The sequence below is a fragment of the Setaria italica genome, chromosome IX, assembly GCF_000263155.2.
Source record: "Setaria italica strain Yugu1 chromosome IX, Setaria_italica_v2.0, whole genome shotgun sequence".
Classification (NCBI taxonomy): domain Eukaryota; kingdom Viridiplantae; phylum Streptophyta; class Magnoliopsida; order Poales; family Poaceae; genus Setaria; species Setaria italica.
Genome location: NC_028458.1, coordinates 39,526,751 through 39,548,784, shown reverse-complemented (window position 1 = coordinate 39,548,784; position 22,034 = coordinate 39,526,751). Strand labels below are relative to the sequence as shown.

At 46.7% G+C, this 22,034-nt stretch overlaps 4 protein-coding genes across 5 annotated transcripts; 3 read left to right on the top strand and 1 right to left on the bottom strand.

Annotated features, from left to right (window-relative positions):
- Positions 1-7,569: 7,569 nt before the first annotated feature.
- On the top strand, positions 7,570-9,335 carry LOC101761610 (xyloglucan endotransglucosylase/hydrolase protein 31). Its single transcript, XM_004983713.3, has 3 exons — positions 7,570-8,219; positions 8,323-8,540; positions 8,738-9,335. The coding sequence occupies exons 1-3, from the start codon at positions 7,869-7,871 to the stop codon at positions 9,096-9,098; spliced, it is 930 nt and encodes a 309-aa protein (XP_004983770.1). The 5' UTR covers positions 7,570-7,868; the 3' UTR covers positions 9,099-9,335.
- A 425-nt stretch (positions 9,336-9,760) lies between these two features.
- Positions 9,761-14,101, bottom strand: LOC101761221 (E3 ubiquitin-protein ligase RFWD3). Its single transcript, XM_004983712.3, has 13 exons — positions 13,732-14,101; positions 12,944-13,022; positions 12,762-12,851; positions 12,645-12,689; positions 12,478-12,513; positions 12,242-12,295; positions 12,055-12,156; positions 11,712-11,822; positions 11,471-11,604; positions 11,333-11,372; positions 10,846-10,908; positions 10,572-10,753; positions 9,761-10,453 (listed from the first exon to the last, which is right to left on the bottom strand). The coding sequence occupies exons 1-13, from the start codon at positions 14,028-14,030 to the stop codon at positions 9,961-9,963; spliced, it is 1,728 nt and encodes a 575-aa protein (XP_004983769.1). The 5' UTR covers positions 14,031-14,101; the 3' UTR covers positions 9,761-9,960.
- A 548-nt stretch (positions 14,102-14,649) lies between these two features.
- On the top strand, positions 14,650-17,162 carry LOC101760817 (arsenate reductase 2.1). Its single transcript, XM_004983711.4, has 3 exons — positions 14,650-14,824; positions 14,952-15,090; positions 16,769-17,162. Exons 1-3 carry the CDS (start codon positions 14,739-14,741, stop codon positions 16,937-16,939), a joined length of 396 nt encoding a protein of 131 aa, XP_004983768.1. The 5' UTR covers positions 14,650-14,738; the 3' UTR covers positions 16,940-17,162.
- Positions 17,163-17,444: 282 nt separating this feature from the next.
- LOC101760400 (cytochrome c-type biogenesis protein CcmE) lies at positions 17,445-21,459 on the top strand. Of its 2 annotated transcripts, XM_022822789.1 has the most exons (2): positions 17,445-18,438; positions 21,273-21,459. In XM_022822789.1, the coding sequence occupies exons 1-2, from the start codon at positions 17,666-17,668 to the stop codon at positions 21,286-21,288; spliced, it is 789 nt and encodes a 262-aa protein (XP_022678524.1). In that variant the 5' UTR covers positions 17,445-17,665; the 3' UTR covers positions 21,289-21,459. The 2 variants fall into 2 exon arrangements, with proteins under 2 accessions (XP_022678524.1, XP_004983767.1); XM_004983710.3 differs by lacking the exon at positions 21,273-21,459 and having other exon boundaries at positions 17,448-18,930.
- The last annotated feature ends 575 nt before the right edge of the window (positions 21,460-22,034 follow it).

The window sequence follows — 22,034 nt, the reverse complement described above, 5'->3', positions numbered from 1 at the left end:
CGCCTATATTGAATAAACTTTCTTTGACGTTGCGATCAGGATAGCGGTGGATTCCTTCTAGCTACCTTGCGGACTAGACGAGTGCTGCACAACGAGCTTCTTCGAGGCTGTCTAAGTCTAGACGCCTTGTTTCTTCTGTTGTGCCCTCCTTGTACTGCTCGACTACTGGAGATTTCCACATGATGTTGGTAGGGAGGATAGCTTCCGATCCGTAGACCAAGAAGTAGGGTGATTGGTCTGTAGGCTTGCACGGCTGGGTATGAAGCCCCCAGAGGATATTGGGTAGTTCTTTGAGCCACTTGCCCCCTTTAGTGTTTTCCATATCATTTAGTATTTTCTTGAAAGCTTCCAATGCCATCCCTTTGGTGCGTTCAACTTGGCCGCTAGCCCGTGGATGAGTGATAAAGACATACCAGATGTCAATTCTGTTGTTCTCGCAATACTTCCAGAACTCATGGTTGTTGAAATTGGAGTCCAGGTCTGTAATAATGCGATTAGGGAAGCCGTAGCGGTGGACAATTTCATTGAGGAAGTCAAATACTCTGTCTGCCTTGGGGCAGGTTACTGGCTTCACCTCGATCCACTTGGTAAACTTGTTAATCACCACCAGTACTAGATTCAACCCTCCAGGCGCCGTAGGCAGTGGGCCAATCATGTCTAGCCCCCAGCATGCGAAGGGTCAAGAGGGTGATATGGTGATCAGCTTGTAGGCAGGGACGTGTTGTTGTTTGGTGAAGAATTGACATACTTGGCATCAGTGGACTAGTTCCTCAGCGTCAGCGAGAGCTGTAGGCCAATAGAACCCTGCTCTAAAAGCTTTGTCCACGATCATTTGTGAGGATGCTTGGTTGCCGCAGATGCCTTTGTGAATTTCCTCCAACATGCTCTTGACGTCTTGTCGTGAGACGCACTTCATGAGTACTCTTGATGATGCGCCTCTTCTATAAAGCTTGTCTCCCACTAGAACGTTGTTTTTGCCGCGTCGTGAGACTTGCTCTACTTCTATTTTATCTGGAGGTAGCTTGTGCTCTTTGATGTAGTCGATGAAAGGATTTCTCCAGTCTATGTCGATCATCATAACCTCTCAGTCTGGTGCGTCATGACCTCGATCGGTGGTTGTTGATGGCGCCAGTTCTGTTATGGATGGCTTGTGTAGCTTGTGGATGAAGATCCCAGCTGGAACTTGAGCACAAGTAGATCCAAGCTTGGATAGGACGTCCGCAACAACGTTGTTGTCGTGAGCTACGTGATGGAATTCGAGACCGGAGAACTTGTTCTCGAGCTTGCGTACCTCCAGGCAGTATGCATCCATGTAGTCCTTATGGCGGTTCCACTTGTCGTTGACTTGATTGATTACCACAAGTGAGTCGTTGTAGACCAACAATCGATTGTAAAACTGCCAGGCGGAGGCCGTGCAGGAGCACTTCGTATTCAGCTTTATTGTTGGATACTTCCTAAAAGATTTGTAAGACATATTTAAGTTGTTCGCTTTTGGGGATATTAAGAGTACTCCTACGTCGGCGCCCTCGAGCTTGAGTAATCCGTCAAAATACATAACCCAATGCTCTGGACGCTCTGCTGGAGTTGGTAGTTGATTTTCCCACCACTCTGCCATGAAATCAACTAGTGCTTGGGACTTAATCGCAGTCCTCGACTTGAATTCCAGGAACAATGCTCCGAGTTCCACCGCCCACTTGGATATTCTTCCTGTTGCATCCCGATTGTGGAGGATTTCTCCTAGAGGGAAGTTTGTGATGACGAAGATGTTGTGCTCCTGGAAGTAGAGTCGAAGCTTCCGCGAGGTGAGTAGTATTGCGTATAGTAATTTCTGAAGTGGCAGGTATCTGTCTTTGAAATCTAATAACACCTCGCTAACGAAGTAGATGGACCTTTGTACTTTGTATACATGGCCTGATTCCAGTCTTTCGACCACGATTGCCGTATTGATGACATTAGTAGTCACGGCGATGTATAGTAGCAAGTTTTCGTTGGGATTTGGCGCCGTGAGGACTGGTGGTTTTGATAAGAAGTCCTTTAACTATTGCAGGGCTTGATCTGCCTCCTTAGTCCACTGGAATTTTTCTTGCCGCTTGAGTAGTTTGAAGAAGGGTAGTCCCCGTTTCCAAGCCTTGAGATAAATCTATTGAGGGTCGCCATGCATCCAATCAGTTTCTGGACACCCTTGATGCACGATGGGGCGTGCATGTCGGTGATGGCAGAGATCTTCTCGGGGTTAGCTTTAATTTCTCGAAGGGTTTTCCGGAGGGTATGCCAAAAACGCACTTTGTTGGATTTAGTTTCCACCGGAATTCTCGTAAGCTTGCGAAGGTTTTTTCTAAATCTGCAATCAAGTCATCCAGATTTCTGGTCTTTATGACCACGTCGTACACGTACGCTTCTACGTTGCAGTGTAGCTGTTGCTTGAAGCACTCCTGGATTGTCCGTTGATAGGTGGCACCTACGTTCTTCAACCCGAAGGACATTGTTGTGTAGCAGAAAGCTCCGTATGGGGGTGATAAATACAGTTTTGATTTGATCTTCTTCCCTAAGAGCTATCTGGTAATACCGCGAGTAACAATCAAGGAAACAGAGTAGGGCGCATCCAGCTGTTGAGTCGATGACTTGATCAATCCTAGGGAACCCTAAGGGATCCTTTGGATAGTGCTTGTTGAGGTCCGTGTAGTCAACACACATCCTTCACTTGTTGTTGTTTTTCTTTCGCACCAGGATAGGATTGACAAGCCACTCTGGATGATAGACATATTTTATGAAGCCCGCTGCAAGTAGTTTGGCCAGCTCCTTCTTGATGGCTTCCCTTCTATCTTGGGCGAAACGGCGTAAGCATTGTCTTTTTGGAGTAGCTTTTGGATCCACATTCAGTGAGTGCTCGATCAACACCCTGGGCACCCCTGGCATATTCGATGGCTTCCACGCGAAGATGTCACGGTTGGTCCGGAGGAAGCTGATGAGCACGCTTTCCTATTTAGGATCTAGCCCTGAGCCAATCAAGGCTATCTTGTCACTATCACCAGTCTCAAGCTCAATGGCTCTGATGTCTACTTCACTTGCCGGCTTGACCTTGGTTGCCCCCAACTTTTTTCTGGGATCTCGAGTTCTAACGGGGATAGTTTTTTCGATGTGGTGAAGACTTGCATCATCGAATTTGGTACTTGTATAGTTGCTTCTAGCTCCACAGCTTTCGTGGCGTAGTCGTAGGATCTCTTCAAGTCCCCGCGCAGGGAGAGTACTCCCTTGGGTCCCGACATCTTGAGTACTAGGTACACATAGTGTGGGATGGCCATGAACTTGACTAGTGTTGGTCTTCCGAAGATGGTGTTGTACGAAGTTTCGAAGTCTGCCACCTCAAACCGGATGTACTCTATCCGATAGTGTTCTTTGGTCCCAAAGGTAACTGGCAAAACCACCTATCCAAGGGGTACAACCGCGTTTCCCGAGACAATCCTATAGAACAAAGAGTTCGTTGGGGGTGAGCATGTCAATAATTTCGAGGCCCATCTTCTTTAGTGTCTTGATGAAGAGTACATTGAGGCTGCTACCGCCATTGATGAGTACTTTGGTGAGTTTGGAGCCAGCGACTACTGGATCCAGGACAATAGGATATCGTCCTATGTCTGAGAAACTAGTCCATTGGTCCTTCCTACAGAAGGTAATTGGCACCTCAGACCATTTTAGGAACATTGGTGTTGTTGGTTCAATGGACATGATCTCTCGGAGGGCGAGCTTCTGGGATCGCTTAGTAGTAGTACCCGGTGGGCCGTCAAAGATGACGTTGATGGTGTTGGAAGGGTTCTGAAATTTGCCATTGTCACCATCGTCTTCATCTTGGCCTTGCCCTTGTCTTTAATACCAGATGGTTCCGGCAGGTTTTTCATGACTCTGCGTAGACTATAACAATCCATCGCAGAGTACTTATGGTACGGGTGCCATGGGCACTGTTTCTTCAGGAGCTCGCCGAATGGGGTCCTATCTTGATTCCTGCTGCCACCTTTCTTGGACGACCGTGACATTGCTGCGATAGTATTGTCTGGCTTCCACTTGCGGTTCTGACCTCCCGAGTAGTTATTTCAGTTGTCATTGTTGGGGCGATCGTTGCAGTTCTTATCGTTGTGTTAGCCATTATTCTGATTGTTGTTGTTTTAGCCTTTGTTGCAATTAGACTCGAGCCTCTCGATCTCTTTATCTTCTTCGTCTGCCCACGCCTGTACCATGATCTTAAGAGATTTGACATCACCAGGGCATCTTCTCCTAAAATCCTGGAACATCTGGCGGTCGTAGAGGCCATTTTGGAAGCAGCCTATGATGTCGCGCTCCGTGATATCCACGATTGTAGCCTTCTTGTCGAAGAAGCAATGTAAGTAACTGTGCAAGGTCTCGACTTCTTGTTGTTTGACTTGAGAAAAGTCGATCCTGTTGCCAGGACGCTGCATCGCCCCTGCGTAGTTGTTGGTGAACGCTACCTTGAGGTCCTTCCACGTGTCGATGGAATTCTTGTCTAATGACTCGAGCCATGTGAGTGGCGCCGCTTCCATGCAGATGGGGAAGTAGATGACCTTGGTGTCGTCATTCCCCTCTGCTACCTGTACTGACAGTGAATAGCACCACAGTCATTGGACTGGGTCCTGCTTGCCATCGTGCTTGGTGTTACCCGGAGGTTTGAATTTCTCGAGTAAAATTGTTCTCCGCACATGTCTTGAGAAGGCGGGGAAACTATCAGAATTCTCTCCTGGGTACTCGACTTCTTGCTCGCGCTCACGGCGGCATCCGTCGATGATTGTACGGGCATCATGACCGGCGTTGATCTTGTTACGGAGATCCTGAACTAGACGTTCAAGCTCTGGGTTAGCCTCAAGATGGCCACGGCCTCCTGAGGGTCCCGCCCGACTACCCTTTGCTCCAACTTAGCTTGGTCTGGTGCCTCCAATTTGATTTGGTCTAGATGGAGTGCGCCTATGGCTATTGCCATGCTGACTACGCTGGGATAGGGTGCGTTGAATTGAATGTATCGGTTTTTGCTGATCGAGTTGTTCGTACGCATGCTCCGCCAGTTCAGCCAATTGCCTAGTGTACTTGTCTGTGGTATTGCGCGAGTAATAAGATCAATGGACGCGATGATAGCATGTGGAGTATGATGTTGACGTGATTAAACTGCTTCAAACGCGTTATCCAAGTTCATGATTGGCAAGTCTGCTGCAAAGCGGCGATGGCGCTCTGCCCTTGCTACATTTCTTGCTCGTCATCTCGTCGTAGAGTTCTTTGAGCTTCAGTTTCTTCTCTAGCAACATTGGCGGTGACCTCATCCTGCGAGACATCATCTGGGTGACGTTCATGTCGCGGATTTCTTTCTGGTTGCTCTTCGTCTTCACCCTCCTATCCAGCAATTAGAGTGAAGAGTTCTTGTTCCGGAGAGTAGCTTCCCGAGTTTGATGTGATGCCCTCGGTGGTGTCCTCTTCTTCGTAGATGGGCGATAGAGGAGCTTCCTCCTGGTACGGAAAGGTGTTAATGTAGGCGATAAGGCGTGAGTCGTCATTCTTGGCGAGAGCAGGTGGCTTCATGCTGGGCCAGTAGACGAATCTACCTTGTGGAGTCGATATGCTTACCAGGCCCTGCTGCGGATCTGATAAAGGGGTCTCCTTGTCCGGGTCCGAGTAGTAGTTGAGGTCATCGATCGTATTCGTGTCGGATTGTGATCTGGATAGGTTAGCTTGGTAAATAGCAACCATGTTTCGGAGTCCGAACGGGAGTCAACTTCGGTTGTAGTCCGATTCGCACGATGGTTTAAGCACCGGCTTGTGAAAATTAGTCCGACTAGTGTGAGAAGTCGAGTTGTACTCGGACTCATCCCCCTAGCCTCTGACTAAGTCAGAAATTGAAATTTCGCGGAAATTCTTGACGAGATCCTCCAGAGCTTGACGCTGGAGCTTCATGGCTTGCTGCTTCTTCTCCGGGGCCGGCGCAATATGGCGGAGGAAGTTTCCAGCGCCGTCTGTGATGCAAACATAGGAGCCGAAGATGAACGTCACGCCCACTTCAAACGTGACAATTAGCTTGATGATGACTCGGACCATCGAGTTCGCTAGTGGATTCTCAACGAGAGCCCCTACCTGGTGCGCCAGCTGTCAGTGTTTAGATCCGACAACCTATTGAGGGGGTGCCCGAGGTAGTGTTTAGTGCGTGGGGCTCGTTGAAATCAGGAACTCGAAGGTGAACACATACACACGATTTAGATAGGTTCGGGCTGTTAGATTGCGTAATACCCTACGTCCTGTGTGTTGGTTGAATTGAATTACTTTGGAGGGGGTCCCTGCCTCACCTTATATTACCATGGGCAAGAATACTAGTCGGATTCGACTAGGCGAGTCCTACTCTAATTGCTACGAGTAGTTTTCCTAATCCTCTACTAGTTCCCGTCTTGCCACGTAGACTACGCCGTCATGCACCGTAACCTCCATATCTGATACGTCTCGGTGTCCAGCTTAAGACTGTCCAAACCTTCTGATGGCCTATAGATATACGTACGACCGATATTCAATCCAGTTTTAAAGACCAACTAAACACCAGTTGCGTATGAGGAATTCAGGCAATTGCATCGAGTTGAACAGTCATAAACTGAAGCTGATCATTCGCCTTCAGAGTTCAGAAAGACAATTTTCTGTGCAGCTCGTCACAGCATCTCAGAACCGGCGCTTGTGACGATGAGCTCTGAATCTAATGATTGCCCCCTCCTGTGCTGCCTGTGACGATGAGGATGACACAATGTAGCAGCCGTGCAGATGCTTGTCAACAGTTGAGCTTCAAGAGTTTGTCCTCGTCTTTAAGTTCTGCCGCTTTCAGCACAATCTATCTCAGCATCAGTCCAACTTATACACTGGCAAGGATTTAGCTGGTGCAAATCATATCTTTGAAATTTTGCATTTGCTACTGGTGAGCTTACTGATTACCAAAATGATGATCCAAGATGTGAGCTACCACAAAAAAGGAAGATCATCATTCAAAGCCTATAGGCGATCAGTGGTGCATCATTTTCAGTTTGTCAAAGCGTGTGTGTGGGCAGTGATGGTGAAGAGCAGCCATATGTATGGTTTAAATTGTACCGAACATGGTATTGCGTGTTTTTTCAACAAATTAAGTTTTTTTTTATGAAACTGTCTTTTATACAGACTGTACAATCGCTCTCGCCGAATTGGTGTGCAATTGCCCGATATTTTGGACCGACAGGGGCCGAAATGCCAAGTCTGGTTAATGCAGGAAAGAACATGTTTTACTTGGGTCAAAAGAAAGGTGTGGCAAAAATTTACTAGATAATCAGTGCCATCTCTTTTATTCTTTGCTGCTGGCGGGTAATAAATCCAAAGCGCGGTGGCATGGCATACTTGGCCGCCAATGAGAAGAATAAACAAGGAACATGGCGGCGTTTGCAACCAAATGTTACTGTTACATGTTCTAGTTATTCGGTATTCACACGATCAGATTTTGCGAATAACTCGAGCCAAAAAGTGTAGGATACACACTCCTTGTGTGAGAGGTGACAGTATCCAAGTCCTTTGCATTTGCTTTTGGGGCCAAGAGATCGTGTTCACTCGTAGGCTCGTAGCACGCTTCACTTGCCCTGTTGCTCGTCCTGGGCCCCTAACCTTACAAATCTGTCCCTACTCTACTCTTAAAAATGAATTCTTAACAACCTTTTCCTACTCTGCGGGACCATTGCCATACAGGCCTGATCTCGCCTATAAAGAAACCTCTCGCAAACCCAAATTTCATCAATTTGATCACACGCAATACACAAAGACAAGATCACGATTCACTAGACACATCTAACACTGTCAGTGTATCACCAACTGATCAGCAGATGGCAAGGCCTGGTGATGTGCCGGTGCGGCAGGCAACTGCTCTCCTCCTGGCATGCGCGCTTGCTCCTCTGCTTACGCTGCCGCTGCAGCCCTGCGCCGCCCAGCAGCCTCCCTCTCCCGGCTACTACCCGAGCGCCACGCTCAGGTCGCTGGCCTTCTCCGAGGCCTACCGCACCCTGTGGGGCCCGCAGCACCAGACCCTCTCGCCGGACGGCAGGTCCCTGACGCTGTGGATGGACCGCAGCTCCGGCAGCGGGTTCAAGTCGGCGCGGGCGTACCGGAGCGGCTACTTCGGCGCCTCGGTCAGGGTGCAGCCGGGCTACACCGCCGGCGTCAACACCGCCTTCTACGTGAGTGGATCAGTGGAGTCTATTGGTGGTGCCTTGTTGCTCTGCTCTGCTTAGGTATGGTGATGAACTGATGATGCAAGGCAATGCATGGCTGGTGATGCAGCTGTCGAACAGCGAGGAGTACCCGGGGCACCACGACGAGATTGACATGGAGCTGCTGGGGACGGTGCCGGGGGAGCCGTACACGCTGCAGACCAACGTGTACGTGCGCGGCAGCGGCGACGGCACCATCGTCGGCCGGGAGATGAGGTTCCACCTCTGGTTCGACCCCACCGCCGACTTCCACCACTACGCCATCATCTGGAACCCCGACCAGATCCTGTAAGTCACACTCTGGAGCTCTTGGGCCTGTTCGCTTCAGCTTATAAGCCGGCTGAAAAGCTGAAACGGCTGATTTGTTGTGAGAAAAAAATACTGTTTGGTATAAGCTGAAGCGAACAGGCCCCTTTTTGCACAGTCATCGCATGAGCTCTGCAGGCTGGACGTACGATTCATGGTTGTTCTTCCCTGTCGCGCAGGTTCCTGGTGGACGACGTGCCGATCCGGCGGTACGAGAGGAAGACGGAGGCCACGTTCCCGGACCGGGAGATGTGGGCGTACGGCTCCATCTGGGACGCCTCCGACTGGGCCACCGACGGCGGCCGCTACCGCGTCGACTACCGCTACCAGCCGTTCGTGTCGCGGTTCGCCGACCTCAAGATCGGCGGGTGCGCCGCGGACGCGCCGCCCCAGGGATGCCGACCCGTGCCGGCGTCGCCGTCGGGGGCGGCGCTCAGCCCGCAGCAAGAGGCCGCCATGCGGTGGGCGCAGCGGAACTCCATGGTGTACTACTACTGCCTCGACTCGTCCAGGGACCGCGTGCTCTACCCCGAGTGCTGAAAGCCTGAAACCACTGCACTGCTGCACTGAGGGTCGTTGCAATATGCGATTGCAACTCCCAATCCAAACGAAACGCGTGTTTGGGCGCAACTTAGAAGGAAAAGGATAGTTGAAAAGGATGGAAAATTGCTTGAATGCGAAAGAAATTAATAAGTTATGGTCTAAGAAAACGAAACATGAATTTGGTCGAAAGAATTATCAAGAAGAACAGGTAAATGCCAGATGTTACGTGTTCTAGCGATGTGCAATGATGATACTGGTACAAACGGAAAATATCAGTGAGTGAACAAAGCATAGCAGAAAGCATATAAAGTGTGACAGATTGCTACCCATTCGTTTCCTTGCCCTTGTTTACTTCCCACAAAACTCCCAACTTTGACACTATGCAAAAAGAAGATTCCCTATCACATCAAACTTGCGGTACATGCATGGAGTACTAAATGTAGACGAAATCAAAAACTAATTGCACAGTTTTGTTGTACTTTGCGAGACGAATCTTTTGAGCCTAATTAGTCAATATTTGGATAATAATTCACAAATACAAACGAAACGCTACAGTGTCGCATTTATGGCAAAATGCCAATTTGGCACCTCCCAACTTCCCAAGTAAACAAGGGCCTTGTTTTATGACACAATGCAGCATCAGCAGAACTCTGCAATCCTGCACTCAACCAGTGAATTTATTGAAGCCTCTTATGAAAATGCACAACATGGTTTTACACACCATTTAGTGAAAACTGTACCGAACAATGTGCTCTGTACTTGTACAACAAAGTTAGTGAAGCACTAACTGTGAACTATTAGCATGCACAGCTACCAGAAACAAAGCTAAAGAATGAAGTCAATGGTTCTCTCTGTTGTGCTACCTAACTGTGAAAACCTGCAGCTTCTCGGCGCTTAAGCACCCAAGGTACCTCTCCCCAGTTGGACTTTCAGCAAACCTTAGATCAAGGATTGGTTGTCTGTGGGGCCTGAGATCGGTGTATGTCTGAAACGAGGGCAGCCGCCAAGTCCGGACTCTGTACAGAGACTCATCACCATAGGCAAAGAGATGCTGATTGCCTCCACATGGTATGATTGCAGACTTCGACATTCGCAAGTCGCTTACGTTACCGCTGCAGGTTTGGTCCTTGGCAAAGGAGGTTGTGGCGGTCCTCCTCAGGAGTGTGTGGCGTCCTAGCTTTCCTGAACCAGTGGGTGCTGGTGATTGTGGTGTAATCGCTTGAGGTGTGGCGCTATCATCCTGCAGCTCAACTTTCGGGCGGTAGGAAGCCACAAGGAGATCACTTGATGGAGGGGCGCACGCAAGAGAAATGCAGACCCCTTGGTTTTCCATCCCGCTTAGCAAATTCGGCCTGAAAAAAGAGCCCAAACTAGAACATGGGAACTACAAATAACCAAATTCAACATTTCAAAGACACTGAGAAGCACATCAATAGGAACTGTGTAGGAACTTTTCAAACTACAGCATACCTGTCTTCACTGCCATCAACATCCCAAATGCAGGGTCCTATAGAAGAAGCAGAAAAAACCATTCTGGAACCAGTGCCATCTACAGCAGAGTGGATTGTATGGACTGGGTGTGTCGATAAACCCGTCATAGAATGCAAAGGTGCTGAAGTTTGACGAATATCAAAGACCAATATCATGCCATTCTGAACATTTTTATAGAAGAATTTCAATTAACAAACCCACTAAAGTGCAGAAAAAACTTAATAAGAATCACAAGGCATACTGCAAAGTCAACCTGTAATCCAGCATAAAGGTGAGTCGGACTAGTATGATCTCCTGAACAGGACCAGCCAGGAGCCTGCAAGATATTGAAACACAGAAGATTAGCAGGTCAGCATAAACAATTTCGCATTTTCACTGATTCGCCTACTTGAGAGATTTCCATTTTCCATAGTTTAATTTAAAGAAAAATATGCATGTCTCGGCCAAAAGCAAGTGATTGATTACCAAGCACCTTTTAATCTTCTAAAGGTTAAAGCGTATGCTGAACTGAATGTAAAGTGATTTTCCAATATCCAAGAGCTAGAGCTACACCAAGAGAACAAAATAAAAAGGACTTGCAGATACCCAGCCCTCAGTAACAGAAAGGACCATGTGCAGTATTTAAATACTTTAGGAAGAAATATATGCAGGAACAAATTTTGGTAGTGGTTTCTGAATCAATGCGTGAAGAGCATAAAAGTACTTGAAAGTTTTGTGAAATTGCAAGGTCAAAGAATCACCGGCAGATCGTATTGAAGGACAACATTGTTGGTTGCCACGCTGGGATATAGTAAAACATAAGCACAAAGATCAGATATCAGACTAAATGTTACGGGGACCATATTGAGAAATAAAACTAGCACACATTCTTTACAGACCTGAAAAGAGACAACTTCCTGCCTAGTGATGCAAAAACAGCACAACCCCCAGGCAGTATACAGATGTCCCTAATAGCTTTAGTATCAGGAGGGAGGTGGATTTTCTGCATTCTCTGTCTAGCAAACATGTTGATCTGTTGAGATAAAGAATCAAATTGCAAAAGGTCAATAAGCAACCAATTTGCAGTAAAGGATAACTACACTGAAGTGGTCAAGCAAAAGCATCTGTTTAGACATGTACCTTTGTAAGGATGTGTTCAGCACCAACTCCAGGTCCCCTTCCAGAAGTGAATATAATCTGGCTGGATGCATCTATGCCCATGACTCGAGCTCCTTCAACCAAAAATTCGTTCTACAAAACATAGCTGTTGATTGTGAGTCAGTGAATGATAAGGTCCCTTCATAATTCTACATTTATAGCCTGTGTGATTGAAGTTGGCATGACAAGTGGTATGCGTCATAAGTAATGGTACACAGCTATTGCTAAACTAGGCCGCACAACCAAATGGAACCAGGAAATAAATCTCATCATAGCAAGAACAAGTATAACAGAAAGTGGTAATCAGATAGCACTAAAAACATACCTGGAGAACAAAACTGCACAGATTTCTACGATCAATGTCCTCTGTAACTGAGGCAATTGGCGCTACATCTGGCATTCCATTTGATGTCTGCTCTGTCATTTTCTTCACAATTGGTTGTAAAAAATGTAAACATCGAAGCTTTCATTACTATGACTAATCATTAAAATTAGCAAAACTAGGGCTCTACCTGTCTCTTCGAGCTTGATTCATATATCACATTTTGTTGCAACATAATCTGCCTCTGCAGGTAATGTAAAGAAACATAAAAGGATTAATTATGGCACTCTATTGAGCATGTAAAAGGTTTATGCACAGAAAATATTGCTCAATTTAATCTATAAAATACATCAGTAAGGGTAACCATATTTTTCCTCAAAAAATCAATTTGGTTAGCGAAAACAAATAGTTCATTTGTGCAAGTACCTTATGCTCTTTTATCTCCTCAAGTAATTTTGCTTGCTGCGTGGAAACATAAAGAATGCATAAGCTTTGGGAAAAGAATATGCAGCTCGTGGTATTTGCTTTGGGACAGAGTCATACTAATATCAGGTTCAAGTAAAAATGCAGATTGTATAAAAAAGGGAGCTTACTTGCTTCTCAAGAGAGTCATTTTTCTCTCTCAACAACAATACTTGCTGCATAAATCAAATAAGCATCACAAGATGGTCACATATACTTCCAACAAAAAGTATAGAAGCATAACTAACCTTTTCAAGATCATTATTGGGAACAGCAATCTCTGGTACATAGAGGTTGATAATGTTGTTTTGTTTGTATCTCTTGCCACATTGAGGACACTGAGTAAGTATAAAATAACAGATCCGATCAATCAGAAGGATTCAACCAAATAACACTATTATTCTGATATACAATTAAATAGTCAGCATACCTGTGCTTTTTTCTTGCCGCACTGTTGTAGCCACCTCTCTAGGCAATATCTGCCATAGACATGCCCACAGGGAATGCAACTAGATGCGGGATATCAAACAGTTAGCAATTTAAGATCCTCCAATCATAACGATTTGAAAATAAGCAGGTATGTGCCACCAAATAAGCAAAAGTGCAAAATCCCAACACATAATAAGTGCACCTTTTGGATCCTTAACAATTTTCTAAATGCAATAACGATACGAAAATAATAATCAAATCCATGGCCCTTAACCATAAATCAGAGGCTGGTGGACTAATGGACCCAGGAACATACGGTTCCATACTAGCAGCCATATACATATACTTACCCTTTTCTGGCATAACACTTACTATTACGGATCGTAAAATTAATGTTATTTCTTTTGTCATAATTCCTAGCGTTCAATCAATTTGCATATCAGGAAGATGACAAGGTCAAGTAATTCCCAGCGAATCAATGCACTTATACTCAGATCCAGACATCCAGAGATTTCTAAACACATAGCAATCATACATTCATAGAAATCCTCTCATACTACACCCAATTGCAGAACTCATGATCCAAAAGTGGCCACTAGCAAAAAAATCGCCAGATAAAGCATAAATTACAACTGATTAGAAGCTACAGCAAGCCAATTCCGGAAATTATGGTTTCAGCTAACCTACAGTGGTATAAGATCAGCGAATTATGAGAGGTTCAGGACCACGCAAGCCAGCGAGCTTGTTCACAAACCCACAAAATTAGTGTACTGTGCAATTCGTCCTCACCTCACGCGATGCGCGCCGTCGGCGGTCCACGCGATCATACAAATGGGGCAGCTGGGAAGGTTCGGCCCCTCCGCGTCGCCTCCGCTCGCCGCTGCCTCACCCTCGGTCGCCGAAACCCTAGCCTTCCCACCGCCACCATCCCGCCTCCTCGCCCCCTCACTGGATCCCTCGCTCTCCTCCTCCTCCTCTTCCTCCGACGGGCCCTCTTCCTCACCCGAGCCGGACGAGCTCACTTGTACCACAGGTGGAGCAGCCGCCTCCCCCGCCCGCCTGCCCCGGGAGCCCGACCCCGACGGCATTGGGTGGCCGAGCTTCGCCGAGACCGGATGGGAGAGCGTCAGCGTGAATGAAAGGGGAAATGAGGTGGGGAAATTTTGGAAGCGGAGAGCCCGGAAAGGTTGGCGCGCGCACGAGTCCGAAAATTTTATGGGCTCTCCTCATGGGCCGCGGAATTAGCCCACGGAAATAACGAATCGACCCAGCACCAGCGCTCGCGCAGGGTGAGGCCACGTTTCGTTTAGTACCACCACGCTGCCTCACGCAGGGTGGGACGATGGAGGAGGCTACATAACCAGCGCCCCTGCCCTCGTTGCAACATACTTACCTGGACGGGGTCGACGGGCGATCAAGAAGGCCCGTGGCCTAGGTCAATGGCCCACATTGCACTTTGTGGGTGCGTTGGCTTACCATCTCCCCAAGTGGGAGAGTGGACGTCATAATTTGTGGCAGAGGGGGTACGCGTCCGCGCGGCCCCCGCCAATTCCCGAAATTAAATTTTTGTCCACTTTACGTTAATAGTTTATTTGGGCCATGTTATAAGTTTATATTTACGAATGGATCAGGTTTTAAGTTTATAGCTGGGCTTTCCTCATGGGCCGCAGAAATAGCCTACGTGGCATCCCTGCCTGCCAAAAATCTGAGGACCACGTCTTCTCTGATTCTTCACCTGAACAAAATCACAGCCGCCGCAGACGACGCACGGCGAGGGGAGGCGAGCCGCGAGCGGGATGGCGCGGAGCGTGTCGTACGTGTCGGCGGCGAAGCTGGTGTCTATGGCGCGCGGCAATCCCCGCGTCGCCATCATCGACGTCAGGTACGTACGTCCGCGGGCCGATGCCTGTGCTGCGCTGCCCTACGCCGCGCCGATTTGGAAATCGGAGCGTAGAATTCTGATTTTGCCCTCTCCGTGTGTTGCTGGGGGATTCGATTGGAAACGGAAGGGACGAGGAGAGGAGCTACCAGGCGCACATCGCGGGGTCGCACCACTTCGCCAGCGGCAGCTTCGCGGCGCGGATGCCGGAGCTGGTGCAGGCCGCCAGCGGCAAGGACACCCTCGTCTTCCACTGCGCTCTCAGCCAGGTCCCAGATCCGCCGCCCTCGTTTCTCTCACTTCTATCCGAAGCTCCGCACCCTGCAACTAGTCTGCCCCGTTCCCTATACATACAGGGGAATCTGATTCTCCCCGGATAATGCTGTTCTAGGAACTATCGCACGTCCGTTGGCTTGATTCGCTTTTGCAAATGGAAACATATATGTGTTGGTTTGAGGCACAGATGATTGTCAGCTCAGTAGAGGTGTTGATCTTCATCTTCCTGTGGAAACTGATAATTTGCACAATGCACATCATATTAGCATTTGACTGTTTAGATGTCCACTAGACTATGCAATTGTTAAGCCAACAACAGCTTTGGTGATGCCAATTTGTTTTTGAGCGTGGTCTCCACATGTACCTTCCTCTGATTAAATTAACTGCCCTACCCTTGTAATTTCGTTAGCTTGATCATACTGGTGGCCTGCATAGTAGACCTGTATATGCACTGCTCTGTCCTGCATAGTAGACTTGTATAGTTTTCATGTTTGGGTCAAAATTTAGTATGAAACAAAAAAGTTTAGGCTGCCTTAGCTTTAGCTAGGAATAATGATACAAGTTCAGGATTCAGAATCTTCCTTGTGGGAGGTATCTAAGAAAAAATTGCTATCCAGAGGCATTCCTTTCCTTTTCCACTGGATGGTTGTTGCAAATGACGCAATAAATCTTTCCCTTGGGGAAAAGCACATAGGGAGTTTGTTTTGTTTTATTGACAAGCCACACAGGAAGTTAGAATTAACATGTCACATCCAATTGTAACTTCTTTTTTTGCTTATTAAGAAATGTGTGTGAAATTGCAGATAACAGCTTGCTTTTGACTTTAATGAAATATACGCTGTGATGCTGTTTTAACTTCTATAGAGAATGCAAGGCCTATGATGTTATTGCTGATTATTATGCCCATGGCTTTGGTTTTGCTAAACGCTTAAACATCCATTAACTTCCAAACATTATCTGATGAAATAGATGACCAATTGAACAGTCTTATCTAAATCTCATCATCTAGCTCTACTTCCACCTGTAGTTGATAGCTAGGAGTTGTACCCACTCGATATTTCTTCTGGAGCAGAGACCTTTTACAATTTTACTCTCTAATGAATAGTGATGCTCATATCTCATGCGCGGCGGATCCAGAACGGGGCTGCGCCCCGGGCTGAGCTGTTGAATCACACCTAAAATAGTCTAATTTTGTCTCCTAAGCCTCATTTTGTTAGGCTAAACAGCACATAGGTTAAAGGGACTCCATGATCTCGCCCCGGGCTGCAGCCCGGGCAGCCCGGGCCCTGGATCCGCCCCTGGCTGTTAGTATCCCAAACTGTGTTAGTTTGGCAGCAGCATCGCTATTACTCCCACCGTCTCAAATTACTATTCGTTTTGGTTTTTCTAGATACATAGCCTTTGACATGCACCTAGATATATATTATGTCTAGGTACATAGCAAAAGTTATGTATCTAGAAAAGCCAAAACGAATAGTAATTTGGGACGGATGGAGTATCTGATGGCAGGAACAGCAATGCAGCAAGTCCTGTTTCCTCTGTTTTATCTGTGTTCTTTTATTCTTATAGTCTTCATTTTATATCCAAATCTTATCTTTCAGTCCAGTGCAGGGATTATATGTAAATAAAATAGTTTTTCCCCTTCCTAACTGTTGTATCACTGCACTCCAGGTGCGAGGTCCCACATGTGCTCGGATGTTCTTTGACTATCTATCGGAGACCAAGGAGGATTCAGAGATAAAGAACATCATGGTACTGGAGCTCGGGTTTAACGGATGGGAGGTTTCAGGGCAGCCTGTTTGCCGCTGCACCGACGCTCCTTGCAAAGGGACGTGCTCATGAACACACGAGTTCCATGTCAGGCCTTCACAATCAACGATCAGCATGGTCTCCGTTTCTGCTCTCGCTCACATCGCCTCGTTACACGAGAGTTCATTGGGTTAACTGGCAATGCTATTTTGTGGAAACTTCGTTGCATAACTACCACTTTACTGTCAGATACAAACACTCCACGGTACTGATTCATTTCAGATTGGCTGCAAAGATGATACTGTTATTATGTTTCTGCCTGTGCCCTGTAGTTCTGTGCATCAAATTGTTTACCGCAACGGCTGTACTGACTTTCTCAGTCACAGCCCAACTCTTTCACCGCCATACTCTGGTCGGTTGCCCACCTTTTAAGATCCGAAATTCAACACTTCTCATCACCAAAGAAATGTTACAAGAATTTTACAAGGGAATGTCGAACAAACTTAACATAAACTTTCGGCGTGCAGTACCAAAATGCACCCAAAAAAATCTCTTTCTCTACCCCTGACATCTACATGAAACAACTTGAATTCCCCTCTCGTCTCCCCGAAGACCGACGGGGGGCGCGTGCTGGGCTCGCTCGGAGCAGCCGCTGACCACACGACTGCGAGACAGAGACCCCAGCCCGGCGCGGCCCACGCCGGCGTGCGCCGTGCCGTGCGCAACAAGCCGATCGGCAGCCGACCATCCCGGCCACGCCTTTCCCCTTCCGCCTCCGCACGCTCCAGATCCCACCAGTCCCCGACCCGACCCGAACCCATGGCCTTCTCGCGGCTCCTCCCCTCCCGCACCCGCCTCCTCTCCGCCCTCCTCCACACCCCGGGCCCCATCCCCACCCCCCACGCCGCCGCCGGCACCCCGGCCTCCACCCCGCTCGCCCCCTTCCGCTCCTTCGCCTCCGCGACGCGGCGGGCGGGGCCCTCCTCCCGCCCCCGCGCCGTGGACATCGGGGCGCGCGCGCGGCAGCTCCAAACCCGCCGCCTCTGGTCCTACGGGCTCGCCTTCGCCTGCGCGGGCGGGTTCGTGGTGGCCGTGCTCGCCACGTTCCAGGACCAGCTCGTCTTCTACGTCACGCCCACCGACGCGCTCGCCAAGTTCACCGCCGATCCCTCCAAGTCTCGCGTCCGCCTCGGTGGGCTCGTCCTCGAGGGCTCCGTTGCGCACCCCTCGCCGTCCTCCCCCGAGATCGAGTTCGTCGTCACGGACCTCATCACCGACGTGCTCGTCCGCTACGATGGCGCCCTGCCCGACCTCTTCCGCGAGGGCCACTCCGTAGTCGTCGAGGGGTTCCTCAAGCCCTTCACCGACGACCTCCGCCGCGACGACGGGAGGAAGGTGGCCGAGAAGGCGCGGGAGTGCGCGTGCTTCCTGCGCGGCACCGAGGTGCTCGCCAAGCACGACGAGAAGTACATGCCCAAGGAGGTCGCCGAGGCGCTCGAGCGAAACAAGAAGCAGCTCGAGGCCGATGCCAAGGCGGCCGCCGCTCAGGTGACGACTGTAGCGACCGCGGCGGAGGGAGCAAAGGCAACCTCGTAAGATTTTGTCTGCCTTACGGTTTGAGATTTACTGATCTTGAGTGTGAGGCATCAGGCGTAGGTAGATTTGAATTTGATTTCACAACGGAGCTGAGGGATGTCTGCGGCGTGATTCGATTTGATTCTAAGCTGATGTGATTGTAGTATTGTGAGCCGGGGATCAGGCAATTTTTGTTAGGGGAATAATGACAGATCATGATTGGACACAGCTATACGGATTCCTTCTGAAGTAATGCTATTGGTATACTCCTTTCACTGAGTAATACTATTGATTTACTAGTTCTTATGTGTGAGGAATAAGTAGATCTGAATTCGATTTCCCACTGGAATTGGGAGATATCTGCAGCGCAATTAAGCTATTGTAATTGTAGTATTTTTGGCCTGGGGACAAGGCAGTTTTTGTTAGAGGGATAATTTAAGTGGATGATTGAACAGATGCTATATGTATTCTTTTTTAAACAAAACAATATTATCGGTATACTCCTTCCATTGAGTAATATGGGTTTTTTTACTGTGTAGTTCTTGGGGTTTTTTTATGGGAACCAAGTACCCAATTCCGTTTATCTTGATAGATGTGGTTTAGTTTCGAGTGAATTCATATTGGTTATGTATTGTTTGATCCCTGGTGTGTTTGTGTTTCACTTAATTAGATTTAGTTGCTGTCTTGATTTGAGTCCATTCTCAAGTTGCAAAGTTCACTCTATATAATTATGTCTTGATGCTATTTTAGCGGTTCAAGACAATCTAAATCTCAGCCCAAACCCCTCACCCAAAAATATGCCCTGACATTGGCTAGTATGAAAAGTCAAACCTGATTTTGAGTTATGACCATGTGATAGATCCCTAGGATTTAGTGTATGGTAGCTGAATCAGCTAACTGGAGCTCTATTTTTAGTGCAGAAAAGCTTGTAAAAATTATCAGGTATAGCCATGCCGTGTATCGTGTATATATGTACATATTGCTCTCTTTCTCACTAATTAAACATGTTACTTCTGTTTCTCAAGTTGAGAATACTGGACAGCAGTAAGGATTTTAATATTGTTTAATTGATTAAGCTCCAATTTTGAAACGGTTATTAATTAACATATCTTGTGTTTGCTTCCCTGAGCACTACTGCTGCCCAAAGAAGTTATGTTGAACATTTTAACATCACAAACTACATGTGAGTAATTTAAATTGTACAGGATCAGCAGTTATGAGAAAAAATGGGACTAGTGGCTGGTCTGGTATCACCTGTTTCACTTGAAAGATTTTGGATTTGAAAACCTGTGCAGTGCAAATGCAAAATTTTAACTGCTGATCTAGGTTGTAACCAATGCCATTAGGCTCTCTTTGCTGCTAAGGAACATCATCTATACTGATTAAAATATACAAGTATCTATATTTTGGAATGGCTGTTCATAAGTTGGGCAGACAGAATCTGCTTTCAATTACTGCTTGTGAAGTTTCTCAGTGGAGGTTGTGTTTATTACTTTTGAATCTCGATGTCATTTGTTCTGTTTTGAAGTAATGCTATTGATATACTCCTTCGAATGAGTTACTATTGATTTACTAGTAGATCTTATATGCGAGTAGTAGACTTTAATTTGATTCCCCACTGGAATTGGGAGATATCTGCAGCAGGATTCAATTCAAACTATTGTGATTGTAGTATATTTGGCCTGGGGATAAGGCAGTTTTTTAGGGGATACAGAACTGATGATTGAACATGGCTATATTTATTCTTTTTTAAATATTATCAGTATACTCCTCCCATTGAGTAATATGAATTTTTATTGTGTATTCTTGGAGGTTTTGTAGTGGGATGCAAGTACCCAGTTCTGTTGGTGTTAATAGGCATGTGGTTTAGTTTCTATTGGGTTCATATTGGTTATGTATTGTTCGATCTCTGGTGTGTTTGTGTTTTACTTAATTAGCTTCAGTTGCTGTCATTTGACTCTATTCTCAAGTTGCAAAGTTCACTCTATGCAAATATATCTTGATGTCCTTTTAGCGCTTGAACAGAAAAAAAAAACACAACTAAATCTTAACTTGAACCCCTCGTCCAATATATGCCCTGACATTGACTAGTATGCAGACTGAAACCTGATTTTAAGTTCTGAGCATATGACCTGTCACTTGAAAGATCGTTTGGACTTGAACACCTGTGCAAATACAATTTTAATGCTGTGGGAATGAAGGCTTTACGTGCCCATATAGGTGGTAACCAATGACACTAGGCTCTTTTTGCTGCTAAGGAACAGCACTTGTTTGTCGATATATGGAATGATACTGATTAAAAGATAAAGTGTCTATATTGTGGAAAAGTTTAGCAGACAGCAATCTGCTTTTAATGATTATATGCTTGTGAAGTTTCTCAGTTTTGGTCATGTCTATTATTTTTGGATATCGATGGCATTTGTTTTTGTTTTCGGAAAAGATGTGCACAGTATCTAGGCCTTGTGAAGATAGTATCCAAATAACCTGCTAGGTTATGTTCTCCAATGTCCATCACTTGATTGCACCGCACATGGTAAAATTATTTGAGGAATGGTTAAATGAGGATTTGGCTGTCTAAAGAAATATTTGTCTTATCTTACATGAACTGCTACTAGGATGCTGTCCGGATTCCGGAAATACGAGTGCAGTGATCCTGGCTTGTAGTTTGGTCCCAAATGCCTAGTCTCCAGCTTGCACCCTATTGAAGATTGAGTTCAGATGGCTTTTAGTTGTCGTTATTGTTTACTTTGGATATCTGTTGTTGTTTTAGCAGCACCACATTCTGAGTTCCCCCATGCATACATATTTGTTTTCTCTTGATATTTCTAAATTTTATTTCATTGGAAAACAGAGCACGGCACAGATAACAAAGGGGTGAAATCTCCCCCTCCGTATTGAGGAAGCTCTGTCGGTGCAAAATGCTCGATGGTTGGATGTCTTCGTAACGACGTGCTGTGCAGCTGCTTGCGCTGATTGCTTGTTATTGCTTGGACCTGGATTGAATCTGTCAGAAAAAAATGCTATACTTTCCGATTGAATCGTTTGGCTGTTTCTTTCCTTGCAAAGGAATCACCAGCTTTGGGTTGCTCTGAGAGTTGAAGATTGCCGCCGTCTGCATATCTGCTCCGCTCTATGCTATGAACAAATTCTCAATGCCAGGTGCCAGTCAGGAATTCACCTGTCAACTAAGGCCTTGTTTGGATCGTCTAACACTAATTTTTTTTAGTTGGGATTAAAGTTTAATTGGCTAAGAGTGAGTTGGATCCTAGGACTAAAAGGCAATTAGGAGATGTATAAAATCCATTTTACCCTTAGGTGGGAGAGTATAAAATCCCTTGTTTGGATCGTCTAACACTGATTTTTAGTTGGGATTAAAGTTTAATTGGCTAAAAGTGAGTTGGATCCTAGGACTAAAAGGCAATTAGGAGATGTTAAAATCCATTTTACCCTGTGGGAGAGGAGATAGGAAGGGGGAGGGGTGGGTTGGTGGGGGTGGGCAAAAGTAACTTTTGCTACATGTTAGCTACTTTTAGCTGGAATTAGATGGATTTGGTGGACTAGTGTACTAAACTTTATTTGTGATGCAACTAAAGTTTACTCCACCTTTTAGGCT

Excerpts from the sequence above, each read along its gene's own strand:
- LOC101761221 (XM_004983712.3), bottom strand. The coding sequence starts at position 14,030 with ATGCCGTCGGGGTCGGGCTCCCGGGGCAGGCGGGCGGGGGAGGCGGCT. Across the intron at positions 12,514-12,644 it reads ATGACTCTCTTGAGAAGCAA|CAAGCAAAATTACTTGAGGA; the intron begins GTAAGCTCCCTT and ends GTTTCCACGCAG. Across the intron at positions 12,157-12,241 it reads AATCAAGCTCGAAGAGACAG|AAAATGACAGAGCAGACATC; the intron begins GTAGAGCCCTAG and ends CCAATTGTGAAG.
- LOC101761610 (XM_004983713.3), top strand. The coding sequence starts at position 7,869 with ATGGCAAGGCCTGGTGATGTGCCGGTGCGGCAGGCAACTGCTCTCCTC. Across the intron at positions 8,220-8,322 it reads GCGTCAACACCGCCTTCTAC|CTGTCGAACAGCGAGGAGTA; the intron begins GTGAGTGGATCA and ends CTGGTGATGCAG. Across the intron at positions 8,541-8,737 it reads TGGAACCCCGACCAGATCCT|GTTCCTGGTGGACGACGTGC; the intron begins GTAAGTCACACT and ends CCTGTCGCGCAG.
- LOC101760817 (XM_004983711.4), top strand. The coding sequence starts at position 14,739 with ATGGCGCGGAGCGTGTCGTACGTGTCGGCGGCGAAGCTGGTGTCTATG. Across the intron at positions 14,825-14,951 it reads GTCGCCATCATCGACGTCAG|GGACGAGGAGAGGAGCTACC; the intron begins GTACGTACGTCC and ends TGGAAACGGAAG. Across the intron at positions 15,091-16,768 it reads TCCACTGCGCTCTCAGCCAG|GTGCGAGGTCCCACATGTGC; the intron begins GTCCCAGATCCG and ends ACTGCACTCCAG.
- LOC101760400 (XM_022822789.1), top strand. The coding sequence starts at position 17,666 with ATGGCCTTCTCGCGGCTCCTCCCCTCCCGCACCCGCCTCCTCTCCGCC.